The following is a 20,193-nucleotide window of genomic DNA, read 5'->3' as shown; positions in this document are numbered from 1 at the left end:
AAAGGTTGTTCATAGTTATAACCCCTTCGTGAATTATTGGCCCACGCTGTATAATCAAGCATTTTATTTTATAAATTCCCATTCTAAATGATGGTGAAAACAGCATCAAAATATATTGAGTAGAGTTTAGAAGAAGTAAGCGAGCAAACAGACAGATTCGGATAGCGACTGCAACCGGAAACACACAAACACACCCCTCCCCCCCATTTAGGAACTATACTGGGTCGTCACTCGCACCTGTTGCCTGTGGGAAGCCTACGATTCACTATCCCCTGATCCGTTCCTAAAGTTCATCACTCGCTCGTGAAACTCCACGGTCGGAATTTAAAAAAATGTTAATATTTCGTGGGGATCCATTTATTTCAACGATTTTGGAGCGTCGCTGACTTAACCCGACCCTAATTTTATGAAATTTACTATCACTTAGACGAATGAAAACCTATACACTCCAAAAAAATAATAATAAAGAACGAATTATTGCGACAATTGTAATACGAGTTAACGTTTTAGTTTTGTAACTGTTCTAGCAAAACCACTAACCAAACTTACCTACCTACCTATACATGCGAAAACCTACCTACCCTCTCGAAAAAAAAATAAAAACTAAAAATTAACAAGCATTTTTAAAATTTAACAAACTCAAGGCTGTGTTTCCAACGCCATGTTTGATTTTTTATTCATTTCATCTTCATTACTATTATTTAAAGGCCAATTCTGTAAATTTGACATTATTAATATTTTGCATTTGTTCATCCTTCACAAATATTTCTCAACGGATAATGGGCATAAAAAGGTCACGCAAATTTTAATAATAACGAACACTTGTGAGACTCTATTATTTTAAAATACTAATCGTGACAAATTTAAGAGAGTTATAGCGTTAAATTTACAGAAATAGCCATTAACTAATAGCAATGGACGATAAAACGAAATAAAATCAAAATGTCGCGTGAAAGCCAGCCTCAACATAACCAACTTTTTAATTTTTTTTCCTAACTAAATAAAACAAAGTGTATTTTGTAGGCGGAGTCCGTGTTAGGGAGGAAACTAGGTGCGTCTCAGGCTGAAGCCTATACGCCTAGTCATGCTGGGAATAGCCATGCAGGGAGAGGGTCGCATGCATCGTGTTCTTTGTGCGGGGATTGGCCAGCCATGGCAGCGATCGATGCTATGACTAACTCCATTCTCAAATAGAGATTAAAACTCTCTTAAGTTGGGTCCAGGTAAAAACCTGCAGACACACAGGGTAACCCTGGGCACAGATAAGCGGGATGCTTTTTTTTTTTGCATGCATCAAGTGTCGGGGAGAAAAAATGAACCATGAGAGTTTTTGATGTGTAACATCTTAGCTCTTGGCACACGGCATTTGGCCAGAGAGATTTAATAAATGGAACGGAAATGTGCAAATACGGTGCTGTCATCTGTGGCGGATTGCGCGAGCCAAACATCACAAAGCCAAAAGGAAACTTTATAGTATCAAGTGTTTGATGAATTTCTAATAGATGGGCAGTGCTTTAGTGAGATTTATTTTCGGAAATCAGGTAGAAAGCAATGATTAGTATTTGTTCAAATTCTTTTTCGCTTTTTTTTTTTCGTTACATTATTTAGTTTGAAATTTCGCTCTGCAAATCGAATGCTTTGATAGTCGACTGCTCCATATCACTGGAGAATACTCAAATAATTTATAACATAAAAATAAACCTGGTATGCACGAACGTTGATTATTCGGGCGACTGAATCGGGGTCAGTGAACATGTGGTGAAACATCTCGTCGCCTCTGGCACAACGCCACATCGACCCGCGCGCGGCCCGCTGCCTGCCACTTCACTCCCCCCTTTCCCTTTACAAGCCGTCAACAAGCTCTCGAGAGGTCACACGTTGCACGCTGCACTTGGCACGCCACTCCATAGCGTGGCTCACGCCACAAGGAGAGAGATACAGAGTCGCAGTGCCGCGACGGGCACGACAAGCTCGGCAGCCAATGAAAGACAAGGCCGCCGTGACGTCACCCCGACAAAATACCCACTCAGACGGCCCGCATGAAGTAGAGTCCATTTGGACTATTTACAACAGATTATGCAACAAATTGAAGGTAAACTAAATTAGTTTTTCTTACAAATGTCCAAAATGCTCACCTACAGTTACACGGCACACAGTCAACGTAAAGTCCAATTCTCCCCACACTTTGGTGAACACGTCCGGAGTAATGGGGGCAATAGCCGCTTCAATTCTGTGCCTCCACTCTGGTAAATCATTAGGTATCGGCGAAACGTAGACACGCTCTTTTATAAATCCCTAGCGAAAAAGACCATAACGACCAATCCAACGGTCAGGGACTTTGATGATTAAACTTTAAACGAAACGCACTTTGAAATAAAATTAACTAATCACTTTAGGTAAATCGATATGTTATCGATAAATTTAATTGCTATCGATAGTTGTATCGATTTATACCTAATATATAAATATCGATATATAAAGAATGTGTCGATTTTTCGATGTATAAATATTGCAGATTTATAGATATATCGGTAGTGACAATTTATCAATATATTGTGTGTCGAAATATCGATTGATTGAAATTGTGTCGATTTATCGATTCTTATAGATTGTAATTATTTCAGATGTATTTCGATTGTGTCTATATTCAATATGTGTTTTTTTTATTATATCGATTATGTGTATTTATCGATTATAATTAGTATCGATTTATAAATATCGATAGTGTAAATATAATGATATATGTCGATATATATAGATATATCAATACATATAAATATGTCGATATACATCTATATGTCGATACAAATCGATATGTCGATATATATCGAATTATCAATAAGTCGATATATATCCATAGTGTCGATACATATCGATAGTGTCAATAATATCAATATATAGCTAGTGTCAATAGTATCGTTATATCGATAGTGTCGATATATATTGATAGTGTCGATAGTATCAATATATATAGTGTTGATATTATTGATGTATCACTATATCGATAGTATCGATAAATATCGATATATCAATAATGTCGATATATATCTACAGTGTCGAAATATATCGATAGTGTCGATAAAATGATATTTATAGATTGTGTCAATCTATTGATATTTATTGATTGTGTCTATTAATCGAAATATATCGATTGCGCCGATTGATCGATATATATACATTGTGTCGATTTATTGATATATATATCGATTTGCCGATTATCGTTATATAATATGTAGATTTATCAATTTATATAGATTGTTTTGTTTTATTTAATTAACGATCGTGTCGATTTATTGATTTATATAGATTGTGTAGATTTATCGATTATATCGTTTATGTCTATACATAAAATATATCAATAGTGTCGATATATATCGATAAATCGATACATATGATATTTATATTTATTAACGGATTTGATAATTTCGATAAATCAATACTATCTGTATATCGTTTATATATATATACATACAAAATAGACAAAATTATTATAAATCGACACTATCGATATTTATCGATGTATCCACACTATCGACACTATCGTTACTATTTACAATATCGATACTATAGACACTATCAATAGTATCGACAATATCGATATATAGACACTATTTATATATCGAGACTAACGATATATGGACACTCTCAATATATCGACACTATATACATATATCGATACTATCCTTATGTTGATAGTGTCGATAGCATCAATATATATTGATAGTGTCAATAGTATCAATAGTGTCGATAGTACATATATGGATAGTGTCGATAAATCGATATATATCGATTATGTCGATTTATCGATGTAGGCCTATATACGCTGTGTCGTTTTATTGATATATATGTCGTAGATATATTGTTTGTGTCGATAATTTTTTTTTTGATTGTGTCGATACATTGATTGTGTCGATATAGCTATATCTATCTATTGCGTCGATATATCTATATCTATCGTTTGCGACGATTAATCGAAGTATATTGTGTTGGTTTATCGATGTATATTGATACATGATCGATATATTGATGAATTATATCTCTACGAATATCGATACAATATGATTTACGAAATAATTATTTTTGCAGTATTCTTTACCAGTTTTTGAACGTTTAGAATATTTTTAATGTACTTATAAAGAAATTGATTTAGTATTCGAAAATAACGAAGATACCGGGATGATTTGTAATCATCGTTGTTAGTAAGTTTAAAGATGGAAATGTTTTGAACAGTGTGTCGGTTGAGGAAGAGGAAGGACGGGAGACTTCCATCCCCGCGGGCGCGCGTCGTACGGACGCCGGCGACACCGGGCGCAGGGCGCAACTCCAGAGGAGCAACCCGGCGCGGCGTGGACTATAGCCGGCCGGCAGAACACAACACGCTTCACGGTTAAGTGTCGCCATTTTGCGTAGGTGGTGCTTAAAGCGAGAAAACCACACAGAAGTATTCGCGCATGCGCTTATTCTAAAAATTCTTGAGTTACTCTTTAATTGTGTCGTTGAACCAAGACAGAATTCTAAACACCAATTCGTATCTCACGGGAGAAACTATTTGTAGCAGTAACAATAAGACATTCTATAAAAGTATGAGCAATTCTAATTTAATGCCAAACTTTTTATATTAAATTATATAAAAATTGTCAGCCAAAACCATTAAAACCAAGATGGAGTCTTTAAATTAAGTCGTCTTAGAAAAAAGTATAATCAGATGATGCTATACATTAAATACAACAGGAAAATGTATTTCCAATATTCTCAATTTTTTTTTACCAAACTAAAATTTTTTTACAATACCTATGTCTACGTCTTTCGTGCTCTCTGGCGTAGGTATATCTGGCAGCAGAGAACAACAAAAACAAGGACAGCGCTAATGGAAAGTGTCGCTCATTGGAAAGAGAGAGTAAATGCCCATGTAAATTCACAATGGAAATTGAGCGTGAGTCGCGCTATAGCGTCGGCATCACACGCTTCACACCGCGCTGGTCTATGGGGCAGCAGTGGTCGAGCGGCCTTCTGTGCGATGGGTTCTGGGTTCGAGACCTGGGTAAGGCATGGCTGTGAATTTGTAACTGCCATAATTGGTCACAACAACGTCAAAGTCAATGAATGTTCAAAATTGTTGTAAATATTCTAAATTTTACAAAAATATTTCATTGGAAATTAACCGCAATCGTTAGCGAAAGAATCGAAAAACGTTTTGCTTAGCACTTAGCTAGTGTGTGCAAAAAGGTATGTTATATCACTGGAATGTTCATTAGCAACACAGCACAGTACATACCTGTTAGGCCGGACACAATTTTACGCTAATGGCCATATCATTCTTATCGAAAACATCATATAAATTGTACGTAAGTACAGGGTGCATTGAATGGAAACTTTGGCTGCATGGAATATACAAAAATGTTTGATAGACCTTTGTGTATTGTTCAACAGTTTTATGGGAGTCATTATTCATAAAGTGTCCGTAATTATACAATCGTTTATAGAATGTTGCAAAAGTATCCAGAATGTTACCTACAACAGTTTCTAGAATGTTCCGAAAGTGTTCAGACCTTTTTAAAGAATTTTAGAGTTTAGAGAAGGTTTATATAATGTTACGAAAATTCCTAGTGAATTCTTAAATGTTAGGCCTACATAAATTTTAGTTTTAAATGAATTTATAGAATATTACGAGAGCTTACAAAATATTACAGAATTTTCTAGAATGTTTCAGAAAGCCTTTCTAGAAAGTTCCAGAATCTTCTAGAAATTTCCAGAACGTTCCAGGATCTTCTAGAAATTTCCGGAAAATTACAGAATGTTCCAGAATATTATGGAATATTTAATAAGTCTCCGCAATGTTCCAGAATAAATGACTGAGCCCGGGCACGGCGCTGCAGACGCGAAGGGCTACGCACCTTGATGAGCCCGATGCTGAAGTCGTTGCGGTGCTCCAGGCTGCAGATGCTGAACTGAATGTTGGGCAGGTCGAGGCGGTGGGACAGCTGGCGCTGGAAGGTCTGGTGGCGCGTCGGCACGGACGGCAAGGTCGTCTGCCTCAGCACCTGAGGCCCACGGATCAGTTCCGTATCCCGAGACACGCTCTGAACTCACCACAGAGATTCGACAAACGAGAAGATGACAGACACACCACATTTATTCCATTTGATGTCATTGTATATATTTTTTGGTCCAGTTCGATATCTATGTCCTAATTTGTACAAAAAAAAAGCATACGTAACTCAGTACACGTGATATAAGTGAAACTTCTTTGGAAATTCAAACCCAACTAGTAAGTATATCGTAAGGATTAAAACGGCAGAGCGAGAGAAAGAGAGAAAGAATACAATTTTCTAATAATGATTAATCAGAAATAAATAATATTACTCATTGTTAAAAAATGTGCGTGTTACTGTTTCTCCAAACAGTTCTGCCATTTGGAACACGCCAAATCTCTGAACAAATATGAAATTCATTAAAAGGTAGCGCTATCTATGCGGCAAATGCAGGGACTGCCTCAACAGCATTCTCTATACTGCTGGTTGGACAAGGAGGAACGCTAACGCGCTGGTAGCAAATATACAATACAAGGCACTCAAAGCTGACTGTATAGGATAATAAATCTATTTTCTAAACAAGCTGATGTGCACACACTCTCTGTCATATTCTTTCGTTCGTCTATCTCTCTCGGTTTTTTTTTTTTGGTGCGGAATAATCATCGCATAAAGAAGAGAACGAAAATGAGCCCAGCAACATATATAGCATAGTGCTCTCTTTATATCTCTCTGGCCAAGTAGCTAGTCTCTGTCCTTTATGCGTAAGAAACGTGTCACAACAATGTTTCACGTAAACGTTGCATTAAAATTCCGCCATGAAATTTTACTCTTAACGCGCCCAAAGAAGTTTCACTTCAAAAAAGTCCCTAAAATTGGTTTTCACAATGCAAACACTACACTACAGGAAATGTTTAGGTAGTGTAACCAAAATGGCGCAACAATTAGCTGAAGGAAAAAATCCGCTTCACTTACCATGTGATCATGCACGTGATGTGTGAAATTCGGCCTTGAAATTTGACTCTCATAGATTCCAAAGAAGATTTAATTAATTATATCTACTGGAAATTCAAACTAAAAAGTCGGCCATAACAACGTTATTACAAAAATATTTCGTGTATTTTCTCGAATACTGTCCACCTACAGGTCTTTATCCTCTGGTTAGAATTGGCGTGGAGATTTTATTTTCAAGACATAAGCGAGCAATGGTTGTAATATCTTAGCTACTGCTTTTTCATAAATATAATCCTTTATTTCTGGAATGCATTATGTCATGGTATTCCAATGCTATAAAATGGTGAATTGTTTTATTTATTTATTTAGGCTCAGTGTCGACAGCGAGGTGATTAGAGATGGTAACACGCAATGACATAGCCCATGGCATCTGGGAATAAATATGCAATACAGCCATAGCATATAGTAAAAAATTACCCAGAGTTTGTCTTTAGTGATTTCTGGGAATTCATGCAAAATATAAATCGGAATGGCCGGACCATGATTCAAACCCAGGGCTCCTCAAAATATGAGTCTAATATCTTGCCACTGCGTCAACTGGGTCTGTTATGAATTGGTGTCGCCTTTTAAAATTTTTTTTAAAATATGTATATACACGTTAACAAACCCGTAATTGTTGGTCGCATACACTATCGTATACATCCACAGAATAGTAAAATACTTAAGTCAACTTTCAGTTGCAAGTGAGTATTTATGGGTAGTTTTACTTATTATCACACAAACAGCAGTATATTTTAAACAAAAAAAGAAACAAATAAATTACATAAGGGGATTTAAAGCCACTTTTATAGGTCAAGTATTAGATTATTCGCCCTGATTTTCTCTCAATTTTTTTTTCTGGAAGTAAATCCCAAATTTCAAATCCACATATATGTTAGGACATGTTAATTATCCCAATTTGACAGTTATCTAAAGTAGTGCCCATTCAATTGGTCAGCCACTGATGATGTTTGTTTACGAACACAGATAACCGAATGAAGATGTTTACAAACAACGTTGACAGAACGGCAGTGGCAGAGAACACAGAATTTGCATACTTGTAGGCACCTTGCTGGTATCAAGCGAGGCTACAAAAATCGTAAAATAATGGAATCGCGTTCGCACTTCAGCCCATCCATCATGATCTCGGTTTTACGTGGTTTCCCGAAATCGCTCGTGCTATACGTAAGGTGTACATAAAAGAATGTACCAGTTTCACTGGTACATTATAACAGTTTTAATTATACTATTTACAACTAATAATACATTAAATTAAAGATAAACAAACCTAGTTTTTCTTACAAATGTTTAATAAGTTAACCTTTATATATACGGTACACATACGACCTAAAGTCCAGTTCTTCCCACACTTTGGTTAACACGTCCTGGATAATGGAAGAAATAGCCTCTTCAATTCTGTATCTGAACTTTGGCAAATCATTAGGTAGCGGTGGAACATAGACACGATTCTTCAATAAGATCAAAGGGAAAAAATATCGCTTGGTGAAATGCCAGGTAAACGTGGAGGCCAGCGGAAAAAACAAAAAGCTCTGTCGTTTCGACCATTACGACCAATCTAACGGTCAGGGTCTTCTACGTTCAACCACTCTCGTGTAAAGAGATTCCAATGGGGAGGGCTGAGATTTAAAGATTCTTTCTTCGCGAATTGCAGAACGCAAAACGCGTTGCGCTCAGGAAGTCGCCATTTTACGTATGTGGCGGCTGCAAGCGAGAAAACAGCAAAGCAGTACTCGCGCATGCGCTTACCTTAAAACTGTTTGAGTTACTCTTTCATGGTGACCTTGAACCAAAACTATACAATGCTTGCAGTTGACACTATTAAAATTTTTTCCTGCAACATTCTTCTATGGACATCCTGTACTTTAATCTGGCACCGCCCACACCATCCTTTATAATCGACTTCCTGAATGTGTGACTTGATGTAAGCTTTTTGACATACGCTATTGCTAAGCACATGTATGTCTGTAGAAGAAAACTACAAAAAACACAAATGACAAAAACAAAAATTAAGCAAAAAAAATGCTGTTGTCAGGATATAAACACCACACAATACTCCACAACAGGAAAATGGTCAACAAACAAAGAAAAACAAAGGAAAATGGACTAACAGAACGAAAAAAAACCTCACAAATGATGACAGCACAAAAATACCTAACCCAAAAAATTCAGCACAACAGTTGAAACGAGACAAAAACACAGCAAAACGAAAAGACGAAACAAACACAACAGTTTTCTAAAACATGTAGTAACGTGAGAAGGGACGCGAGAGCACAAGTAGGTACCTTCTTGGTGTCCTTGGGGCTCTGGACGTACTCCTGGCGCGTGGGCTCCGACTGCAGGTCGGGCAGCGAGTGGCTGATCCTGATGGCCGCCTGCTTGGACAGCGGGTCCTCGCCGTCGCTGTCCGAGTCGCCCAGCGCGAGGCCTCTGAGCCAGCGCCACGTGGAGGCGCACTGGTAGCTCACCGCGGCGAACAGCACCAGCGCCATCACGGTCACCAGCACCGCCACCAGCGCCTGGTACGAGTAGCTGGCGACGAGCTCCTCCACTGCGGGCACGCGAGACACCTGTCGTCGACCTCTGCCGTGCCGTCGGGGCGAGGGGAACCTAAACACTGCATACTGGTTTCATGCCCAACTGCTTCCAGCCTGTTGCCGGGTCAGTTGAACTAAAATACCTCCACCCAGGGGGCGCAAATTTTGTAGGATTCGCAAGCGGGGCCTGCACAAATATCCGAGAGTTTTGGCGCATGGGGTTTTAATCGACATGTCATCATCTTCTCTGGACACGGTGCTTGTGTGTTGTCGTACACTGCCCATATTTCGTCCTGCACGCATGCGATAAGCAGAAAACTTTAAATTATGCAGAAAAGATTTCCACAAAACGTAGTTTTGACATCAAAAACCCGTTTCACATCAGTCACGCTTTCGCAAGCGCAAGTGGGTTATCACCGTTAGGCGCTTCTTGATTCCAGGGGGGGCTGGGCAACCCTTCCCTCCGATATCCACGCCCATGCCACCACCATATCTCATCCTTCACTTTAGTCGAGTCTTCTCCTCTCTCTTGCACTCTGATTTACCCATCTCCTACTCGGTCTTCCCTGGGGGTCTTCTTCCTGGCGTACTTCAACTCCATCATTTTCCAAGGCAGCCCCTCTTCTCCCATTCTCTGGATAATTTTTTTTTTCACACCTAAACATTGAAAATTTGCCTTCTTTAAGGTATACATCGCATATTAAGAGATTTCCAGAAACCATAAAATTATTAATGTCGATACTGGTATTGCATTTGTAGTCCTCAAAAATGAATTCAATTCTGAATGCCAATGACTTCACGGCATAAACTATTTGTAGCATTAAATTGAACTATAAATTATGATTTAACAAAGTCAAATTTTGAATATGAAAAAAAAATATAAAATTGTCATGACTAAAACATAATTTTGAAACCAAGATGGCGTCTTTCGGTTTCTATATCTTCCCCTATAGGTAACTGATACCTTAATGATAAACACCATCACTACACTGAGGAAAAATAAGCAGAAAAAGTTATTTAATAGATTGATAAGGTAGCAATAACCAAATTTCAGCACAAATAACAGAATTATATGAATACAGAACAATCTTAACCACAGTTTATAACAGTTCCATAAATTGCACGATCAGTTGTATGCTACAAATTACCCTTCAGATCTCTACATTAAAAGTCTTTAGTACGACAGTCGCAGCAAAAATCTCAAAAGCAGCAGACGGAAGACTGCAAAGGCTTGCTCGTGGAGACGAAGCGCTTTATGGCTCACCAGATCAAACAGTTCTGGTTATTACATTTCAAAGTCATTACGAACATTAAAAAAAATGTAAAATATATCTCCATTTCTCTATTGAATTCAATGTCATTTCCAGGTATTTTTTCACTAGATATCTACTAACGTTATTTGTAGATGTAAAGAAGTCACGCAAATGATCACAATCATTACAATTTGCTCATAATGCTCGAAAGATATCTGATGACAAATTTCGTGACTGAATAAATGTACAAAATAGCTTACAGGAATAGTGATCAGATTAAGTATGTAATAACAAATGATCAACGTCAAGGCCGGATACGGGATCGACTACTGGAATATCAGGAATGTAGGGTAGAGGGGGGAAAAGCACAGAGAGTCGTGGATACCCTCTACTCAGTAAAACCACCGGATCGGTGAGGTCCAAGAACTTTTTTTTGCAAACATACTTTTCTCTCGGTGCACCAGAAACTGGATACAAGCTTCTCTTTTTCACATAACTCAAGAGGCATTGCAGTGAGCACTACTTGCATGTATTCCACCGTTACAATCACCAGCGCGTAGTATGAGTAGCTGGCAGCGATATTTCTCCTTTAAAAACGAGCAAATAAAATTCGTATTGCTCTTCTTACACATCGTAATGCGTTATTTTCGAGAGCTCTTCTGCGTGATCGTATAGTTGTTACAAAACATAATAAATCATATCGAATTTAGCTCTTGTGTGATTTTCTGATAATGAGCTCCTCCAATTCACTGGAAACCAAATCAATTACTTAAGCATTAATATTAATTTGGTTCATCGCCATAATCATCACAGATATTCTCGCCATGAAGGTAACCGTCAGCATTAAGTAAATAGCGTTGTGACCAGCGATAGTTTTTTTTATAGTAGGCAATACGATTATTTCTTTTAAATGATAAACCACATGTGTTAACACTATAAAGTTTACCTTTGGCCTTGTGAACTTTGTTTCGCGCCATCCGTCACAGATTGCAGCAGCGTGGTTACACATTTCCGTACCTATACCGGGAGATAAGATGTTACACATGAAAATGGTGGTCATTACGTGAGATGTTTGCCGTTTTTTTTTGCGGCTGAGTTTCCAGCAGCGAAGCACCACCAGCGAGGTCCAAGGTCAGACTCGGAGGAGAACTTGAAGGGGCACTGCTCGGTGAAGGCAGAGCGAAGCGCTCCAGCTGGACCCTGGGAGCACTCGTGTGGTCGCCAGCCAACCAGGAGTCTCCAGGTTCGTAATTGGCTCCGTGACTCGACAGCGACCCGCAAGTGGCGGAGAAGGAAACTGTCGGTGGGAGGGGAGGGAGGATGACTCCCCGTGATCTCGTTTGCGTCGCGGTAAGAGCGCGGTGTTTGACGGCTCTTCGCCGGTCCAAGAGGATTAGCGGCCTGGTAGCCGCGCGCTAAACCAGTTCGACTAACGAGGTTATTAAATCGAGGAGAAGCTACTCGCTTGGTTCAGTGGCCGCTCAGGATAATAGCTGCGACCGAGGAAGTAGCCGCACATTGTTGAAATATTTCCACCTTTAATTTACGAAGTCTCTGGCTACAAATTACCCATGGCTCTTCGTAAAATTTAAGGACATCGAGTTCACTCACTTTGGTCATGATCCACAAGAATAACCTCGGTGTTTCAACAAAACCATCCAGAAACCTTTTTTAAGTCTACAGCTAAAACACTCTTCTTTCTTTCACGTGAACGTTTACCTTGTTTAATACGAAACTAATAATTCGGATTTCAGAATACAGATGAGTATCTAGGAATATCCAGTTATGTGAAACTATGAAGTATTCTTTTATTTCAGGTAAACTCTCGTTGAAGAGTCAGTAAAATTTACTGTAATTTCTAACATTTCTGGGTAAAGGCCCGTGGAATCCTGTAAACCGTCACTATGTTTACAGTTTTTCTTTTTCTTTTTTCATTTTTTATGAGATTATGAGTGCAAAATTGATGTAATTTATTTAAAATGTTTTATGTTGAAAAAAAGTAAGAAGAAGATGTGAATAGAGAGCCTCAAATCTAATTAATGATGCTATTGAAAAGCTATTTTATCTCTGCATTTATAAAACCATTACTATATTTTAGCGCGGTTTAAATTCTCGTTATTCCTACTTGCATAAGTCTGTGGATTTTCAATTCCAGCTTTGGTTAATTCATCTCTGGTTGCTATAAAAAGGTATTCGTTCGATAGTGGTTTTTCGAATATGGATGTTTTAAAAGCAAATAAAATAAGGAAAAATTATCGGGAGAGGAAGATACGTACTGAGTGGGGGTCGTACTTCTCTTTACATTTCCGTTCAGCTCACAAGAAGAGACTACAGCGGAGTTCCGTTATTTAGATAGACGTCAAGTTGGGTTCATTAAATTCTGCATTAATTTGACAGAATTATGGATTTTCCGAACTTCAAGAATGAACTTACTCTTCGGTCGATATCTACATTCCTGACCATCCTGGGTTCGAATCTTCGTACTTTCCATCCCTGAAGGACGATGGTCGGTGCCGTCAGTCGCTGTCACCAGAATTCTGAGGCCTGAGTTCCCGACACAACCATGACGACCATACATCTAAGGTTCCATGTGGTCTACGTCGGTGAGATCGTTTCAAATTAATTATAAAGACTTTTCAGGATCATATGAGGATGCTGGACTGCCGTCATCTAATTTTACAACTAGAACAGTAGTATTCGTAGTTTTCAGCTGGTCGAAAACGTCCTTGTCTCTGGTTACCGCAATCCAGATGTCCAGTGCTGCAGAGTTTGAAGTGTCTCCGAACAACTGAACTAGACGTAAGGTTACGTGAATCGAGACATTACTAGCATGAAATACCTTTACTTAGATTTTTGGCTCTCTAGGAATATATGTCCGCATACAGATAACTATCACTGATATAGTATATATGTTATTGAGACTATTTGATCACCTAAATAGATGTCATTTATGTTCGCTTGTTCTTTTAAGTCAAGATAATAAAAATAACTAATATTTTAGAAGGTATAACTAGTTACGTCAAATTCCTAACCTTTGGCATTACTTTTAAAATATACACTTTACAAATCGAAATCATAAATGAATATTTAGTTTATGATTCACTCTACACTTCCTTATTACACATTTGAGACACTTACATGTCTTGTAAGCGGAAAAAAATTAGCCAGGAACAAATGAGTGTAATAACTTGGATAAAACAATATTAATAAGAGGAATCATAATCAATTGTTTATTTCTGGAGAAACATATATATAAAATTAGGCGCCCAATTTCAATAAATAAATATACCACGTTCTACAATCCGGACCATCCCTGCAATGATTTAAAACAAACCAGCGAAGACAGTACAAGAAAACTACAGCAGTTTAAATACATAATATTACAAAGAGATTATCTTGGAATAATAATTGAAACACTTAGGGGGATAAAATAATGTGTTATCTACTTATTACAACTGGACGTGCCTCGTCTTTAGTAGTCTTTACTTAATGCCAGTATGCACACGTGTTGATGTATGTCTTTCATACAGACTTGACATGTGTGTTTCATGCAGGTATTTAATAACATTTTTACATATTCATGAGGAATATTCATAAAGTAAGGGCTGTTTGGTCATTAAAAAATAAACTCGTAAAAAATGTTTTTTATTGACAGGTTTTTGATTTACTACATAACTGGTTTAGCGTTACAAAAAGTACTTGAAACTTAATGGTGATTATAGTGAAAAACATGTACCTAGTAAACATGTAGTAAACTAAAACTGACAATAAAAACATTTTCTCACGAATTTGTTTCCCCATTTTTATGAAATGTCGAAGTAAGTTATACATGGAGTGAAAAAAAAAAAGGAATTTGAGAATCCTTAACTGTGTAAGATTTGAGGAAAATAGACGGAGTTTCAGTTGGGGCTGAAACAGACGCTGTAATGAAAGCAGATCAGAAAATAATGCGGGAAAAGTAAAACGAAACAGACTCGGGTAACATGGGCTCGAAACCCAGAGGAAGGAGTTAAAGCAACGAGTTCCCCCATCATCACAATCATCATTCAGTTTTACCTTTCTAGAAATTACTCATTTGCTCGAATATCATCAACACAATGGCTAACTGACCTATGCTACGAATGTGAACTCATGTCGCCATCGAGCCACGAACCTGGCATACAGAGCGCCGGGTGACTACTTGTATCCGAATATCGTTTATATTTATCCCCCCCCCCCCGCATGGATCCATTTGGATTCGCCTTCAAGAAAAGGGTTGTATGAATCAAACAAATATTTGTTTATATATGACGAAACAAATATGTACTTGCTGTAACAAAATATTTTGTTAGCTTAACCAAACTTGGTTAAGTAACATAAATGATTTGTTACACCTAACCAAATATACAGTTGAGTTGAAAAAACATTTTGTTGGGTCAACAGAATCTTTCCTACTACAAAATATTTGTTTGAATTAACAAATTATGTTTATTTCACCATATACGAAAAAATATTTTGTTGAGGCAAACAATCCTTTCTCTCCGTACAGCACAGTATGGGTTCGAGCCCCGACTGCAACCCTATCTATTTAAAACTCAACTCAGATGCACTTCAAGGTCGTTCAGCATCCTTTATTGACTTCACAATGGAAACATGATTGCTTCTCTCTCAAAGAGAGGTACGGCTTGGAACACTCCGCGCGCACGCGGTTCCATGCTCGGATCTGGCTCTCGGACTACGCGACCGCAACTTCTGTGGTTACAGCACACTGCAGCTCGCCCCGCATGCCGGGGTTGCAAACTAAACCTGAGAACGCTAGAAACTCAAGATGCAAAAAAAAAAAATTAAAAACTATTTTATTAACTACTGTGGGCGCGGAAACAAAACGTAAACATCGGTTGACTTTCAACTTCTTGTGTTTTCGCCTTCAAGAATTAAAGCGTTCTGAAAACGTTTAAAGAGGCAGACGTTATGTGTTTGGAAGGCAACGGTTATTTTTATTATTATATACATTACGTTTTCGCTCGTTTAACTTTCTCACAGTAAAAAAAAAAAAAAAACTACCATCAAAATAAGCGCGCAGAAAAAATTTCTTTTCTTTTGTTTTACAATGTAGATTTTCTGGGTTTATAAACTAAGCAAGAAACGTAAGAACGCAAGAAACGCAAGACGCAAAAAAAAAAACTGAAGTTTTTAAATACTCTTTAATAAACTACGGTGGACGCGAAAACGAAACCTAAGTATCGGCTAACTTTCAACTTATTGTATTTCCGCCTTCTATACTTGAAGTGAAGCGTTCCGAAAACGTTTAAATAGGCAGACGTTATGTGCTTGGAAGACAAAGATTTTGTTATTATTAAAAACAATACTTTTTTTGCTCGTTTAACTTTTACACGGTGTAAAAAAAACCACCATCAAAAAAAGAGCGCTGAAGAAATAATATGTTTCCTACTGTTTTACAATGCCGATTTGCAGGGTGTGTGATGTGGTGCTTCCTGAACGCCAGTGATGTTCTTTCGTTGGTTGCGTATTGCGTGTAGATTGCTTGGCCCAAGCAACAGGTCTGGGCCCTGTTGCGTACCTCCGTCGCCACCGGAAGCAAGGTCGGGAGTCCGGCCTTGCAGAGCGGCCAAGGTCTGCCCCGTGGCGCCCGCAAATCCCAGCGCCCACCGGTAGTCAATATCCCGAGCTCAGCTCCGCCGGTCTCCTGTTCCACGGTTCCAGATAATTGCCGCCGAGGGGCGACCCCCCTCCCCCTACCCTCCCCGGTGCGGACCTTAATTGGACTTCCTTTGACGCCGCGCGGCCCCGAGACCTCATGGGTCATTAGCGCCGGGGGAACTGAGGGGGGGGGGGGGGGGTCGGTAGTCCGAGCCACTCTTCTGCGCCAGACGGCGCGGCGGATGGATATCAGGTGACAGAAGGTGGGGGGGGGGGGGGGGAGCCTTGCCTTGTAATCACGAAGCGCGCGCGCAAAGAGTCCAACGCGCGAAATGAAAAGCTTGCGGTGGTATGCTGTGTGGGCGGCCACGGTCACTTTGAGTTAGTAAAGGGGCAGGGGGAATAAAAGATGTTCTCATTATCTCGCCCACGGTACCACCGCTACTCAACACCATAAAAAAAAAAATGTGCTTGCACTTATGTACGAACGTTAGGAGTTATATTTATTTGGCGTGATAAAAAAAACTTACTTTAATTTAGCATGCAAAAAATTAATAGGAATAAAATAATAAAAGGAATGAAGTGATATTAAAACTACCGTTGGTAAAGTGTAAATTAAATCAAATTAAAAAATAAATTAGATAAGAACTTAGTATCCAATATCAATAGAAACAAGTGTATAAAATTAGTTAATAAATTTAGAAAAATAATCAGATAAATTATAATTAATAATGAAAATCAATATATATTATACATGAAATTTATTTCATATTCAAAATATTGTAATATTACTTTATTTAAAGACCAAGTTATATCTAATAACAAATTAATAAATGTAAATAGTATTATTTACATTTGAATTAACAGTAAGAATATAGAGTAGATTTATTAATAATTTTTAAATTATTAAAAAAAAAATGATTGCCAGCGAGATAAGAAACCCGAGTTTTTGGGCCACGGATCGGTTCCGTAATTAGAGACACATTCAATAGCTAAACTCACTGCAGAGATTCGACAGATAAGAATATAACACACACCAGATTTATTCAACTTGTTGTATTTGTATTTTTTTGTGTAACATGACATGTTTGACATCTTGGGCCTAATTTGAACAAAAAAAGCACGTGTAACGCAGTACACGTGATGGAAGTAAAACTTATTTGGTAATTCAATTTTCGACTCGTAAATAAGGGGGAAAACGGCAGAGAGAGAGAGAGAGAGAGAGAGAGAGAGAGAGAGAGAGATAGAGAGAGATAGAGATAGAGCGATAGATAGATAGAGAGAAAATATTTTATATTAATGATTAAGAACAATCAATATTACTCACTTTTAAAGTACTCACACCATAAAGCAAACCTGTGCGTGTTACTGTTTCTTCAAAAAGTTCTGCCATTTGGAACACGCCAAATCTCTGAACGAAATATGAAATTTATAACAGGTAACGCTATCTATGCGGTAAATGCAGGTACTGCCTCAACAGCATTCTCTACGCTGCTGGTTGAATAAGGAGGATCACGAACGCGCTGGTAGCAAATATACAATTCAAGGCACTGAAAGCTGACTGTATAGTATACTAAATATATTTTCTGAAACAAGCGCATGCGCACACTCTCTGTCATATTCTTTCGTTCATCTATCTCTCTCTCTTTTTTTTTTGGTGCGGACTAATAATCGCACAAAGAGGAGAACGAAAATGAGCCCAGCAACATATGTAGCATAGTGCTCTCTTTATATCTCTCTGGCCAAGTAGCTGATCTATGTCCTTTACGAGTCAGAAACGTGTCACAACAATGTTTCACGTAAACGTTGCATTAAAATTCCGCCTTGAAATTGTACTATTATCGCTCCCAAAGAAGTTTCACTTAAACATTTTTTAAAAATATTTTTTCACTACGCAAGCATTACACTACAGCCAATTTTTTGAACCTGTAACCATAATGGCACAACAATTATCAGAAGGAAAAAAACGGCTTCACTCACCATGTGATCCTGCACACGTGACCACGCCCTGCTCAGAACATAGGTGAAGTGTAATGTTTCCATCGTGGAAACAGGTGCAATGGACTGTATTCTACTGTGACTGTTTAAAATTATAATTCATAGGCCTACTTATTAATCATTGTCAATAACCTACGTCGTAATGCTTTTGGTGTTTCAGTAGAGACGGTAAGTGAAAAGTTGACTTCAACGCCACAGCATGCCTCTCCTGGTATTCCTTAGCTCCATGCGTGAAACCAAAATACACTTCAATTTCAGCTGAGGCACCATAACGTGGCAATATTTCCTTTTATAAATGTTTAACTGCCACGCATAAACACCAGAAGTAAACGGTGTGCAAACTGCATGTTACGGCGTCAATCGAAAAAAGCAATAAATCCGTACCTTGAAATGAAAAAGAAAAATGGTTTCGCGGAATGCTGCATTTTCTTCTGGTCCACGAACGAGAATCGTAAAATCTTTTTACGTTTTTCTCTGTTGTTTTCGTTTTCGTTTGTCATTCCCTACTTTTTTTTATATACATACTCCTGCTTGTGATGCTTGGGAGCGTTTTGCATTTGTTATTAACCGCGACTGCGTCGCCATGTTTACCTTATGATAAAGGAAGGTTTTTTTTTTTTCAGATAAAGGAGGCAGAGAAATCTTTCAGCGCATTTTATTCCGTGGTTAGGCCTTGCTCTTTGTTCTTCACAAAAGATAGGAAAACAAAATGTGCCTTTTCCTCTATTTTTCGTTTTTTCTGGTAGTATCAGTCTTGAACAATGCAGTGGCGTTTTTACGAACATTCAAAGAATTACATATTTTCCTTCTTCTTTTTTCAGCAGCATGTGTTTTTTTCCCTTGTAAGATAATATAACGGCGAGTCAGAAAGCTTTGGTTGTCGTACCAGCTGGAACCATCGTTTAAGATTAGAATGCCACGCCTGCAATATACAACAGCAAATAAATAAGCAACGAATCAGCATTAAGGAGTTAATTGTGCTTAAGTGAGTATGTTCCATCCCAGGTCATTATTTTATATATATATCTGTATTTATAGGCATATATATATGTGTGTATATATATATGTATATATATATGTATATATATATATATATTCGAAACTGTAAAACTTGTAGATTTTAGAGTAGAACATTTTTTAGAATGAAAAAATATATTTATCGCATACTTCTTGCATAGTTAGCTGGCAAAGTAATATTTTTTTAACGTTTTTGTGCAGTAAGGAGAAGGAGAATTAAATAGAATATAACGCTGGGACTTTTTAGTTTTAAAGTCAGTTTTACTGGCTTCAAGGTGATATGATTTCTTAAAATAATAATAATACCTGGTCTTTTGAAATTGTCAGAATTTTTATGATTTTAAAAAAGGTAAATAAAAGAAAATATATTTTTCTGAATAAAATTTAAACCATATCACACAGTATCCACCAGCATTGTCTTTAAACAAGAAATTTTAAGTTATTTATTTATTCCATTTGGTTCTCCTTATCCATACTGCAAAAAAAAATGTTAAAAATTCAAATTTCCAACTAATTATGCGAAAAGTATGCACTATATAGATTTTTTTAAATTTTGTTGAAGTTCGGTAACTCAAAACGTCTGCAAGTTTAACTGTTTTAAACGTAAAAAAATGAAATAATAACCTGTTACGGGACATTCACCCTTAATAACATTCAGTTATAATATTCTCAGGGGTGGCCTACGCGCAGATTGCTGCAACAAAGACA

The 20,193-nt window shown here is 37.7% G+C and overlaps 1 protein-coding gene across 1 annotated transcript in view; it reads right to left on the bottom strand.

Moving 5' to 3' along the window:
• Window positions 1–20,193, bottom strand: part of LOC134534555 (synaptotagmin-10-like) — a 113,424-nt gene that overhangs the window by 48,950 nt on the left and 44,281 nt on the right. Inside the window, exons 2-3 of the mRNA XM_063373036.1 lie at window positions 9,326–9,591; window positions 5,895–6,041 (exon numbers count right to left, since the gene is read on the bottom strand). Of these exons, the coding sequence (XP_063229106.1) occupies window positions 5,895–6,041; window positions 9,326–9,591 (413 nt within the window). The remainder of the gene's footprint in view (window positions 1–5,894; window positions 6,042–9,325; window positions 9,592–20,193) is intronic.

This window comes from Bacillus rossius, chromosome 7 (assembly GCF_032445375.1).
Source record: "Bacillus rossius redtenbacheri isolate Brsri chromosome 7, Brsri_v3, whole genome shotgun sequence".
In the NCBI taxonomy this organism is placed as follows: domain Eukaryota; kingdom Metazoa; phylum Arthropoda; class Insecta; order Phasmatodea; family Bacillidae; genus Bacillus; species Bacillus rossius.
The sequence above is the reverse complement of the archived record's forward strand: the minus strand, read 5'-3'. Positions and strand labels throughout refer to the sequence as shown.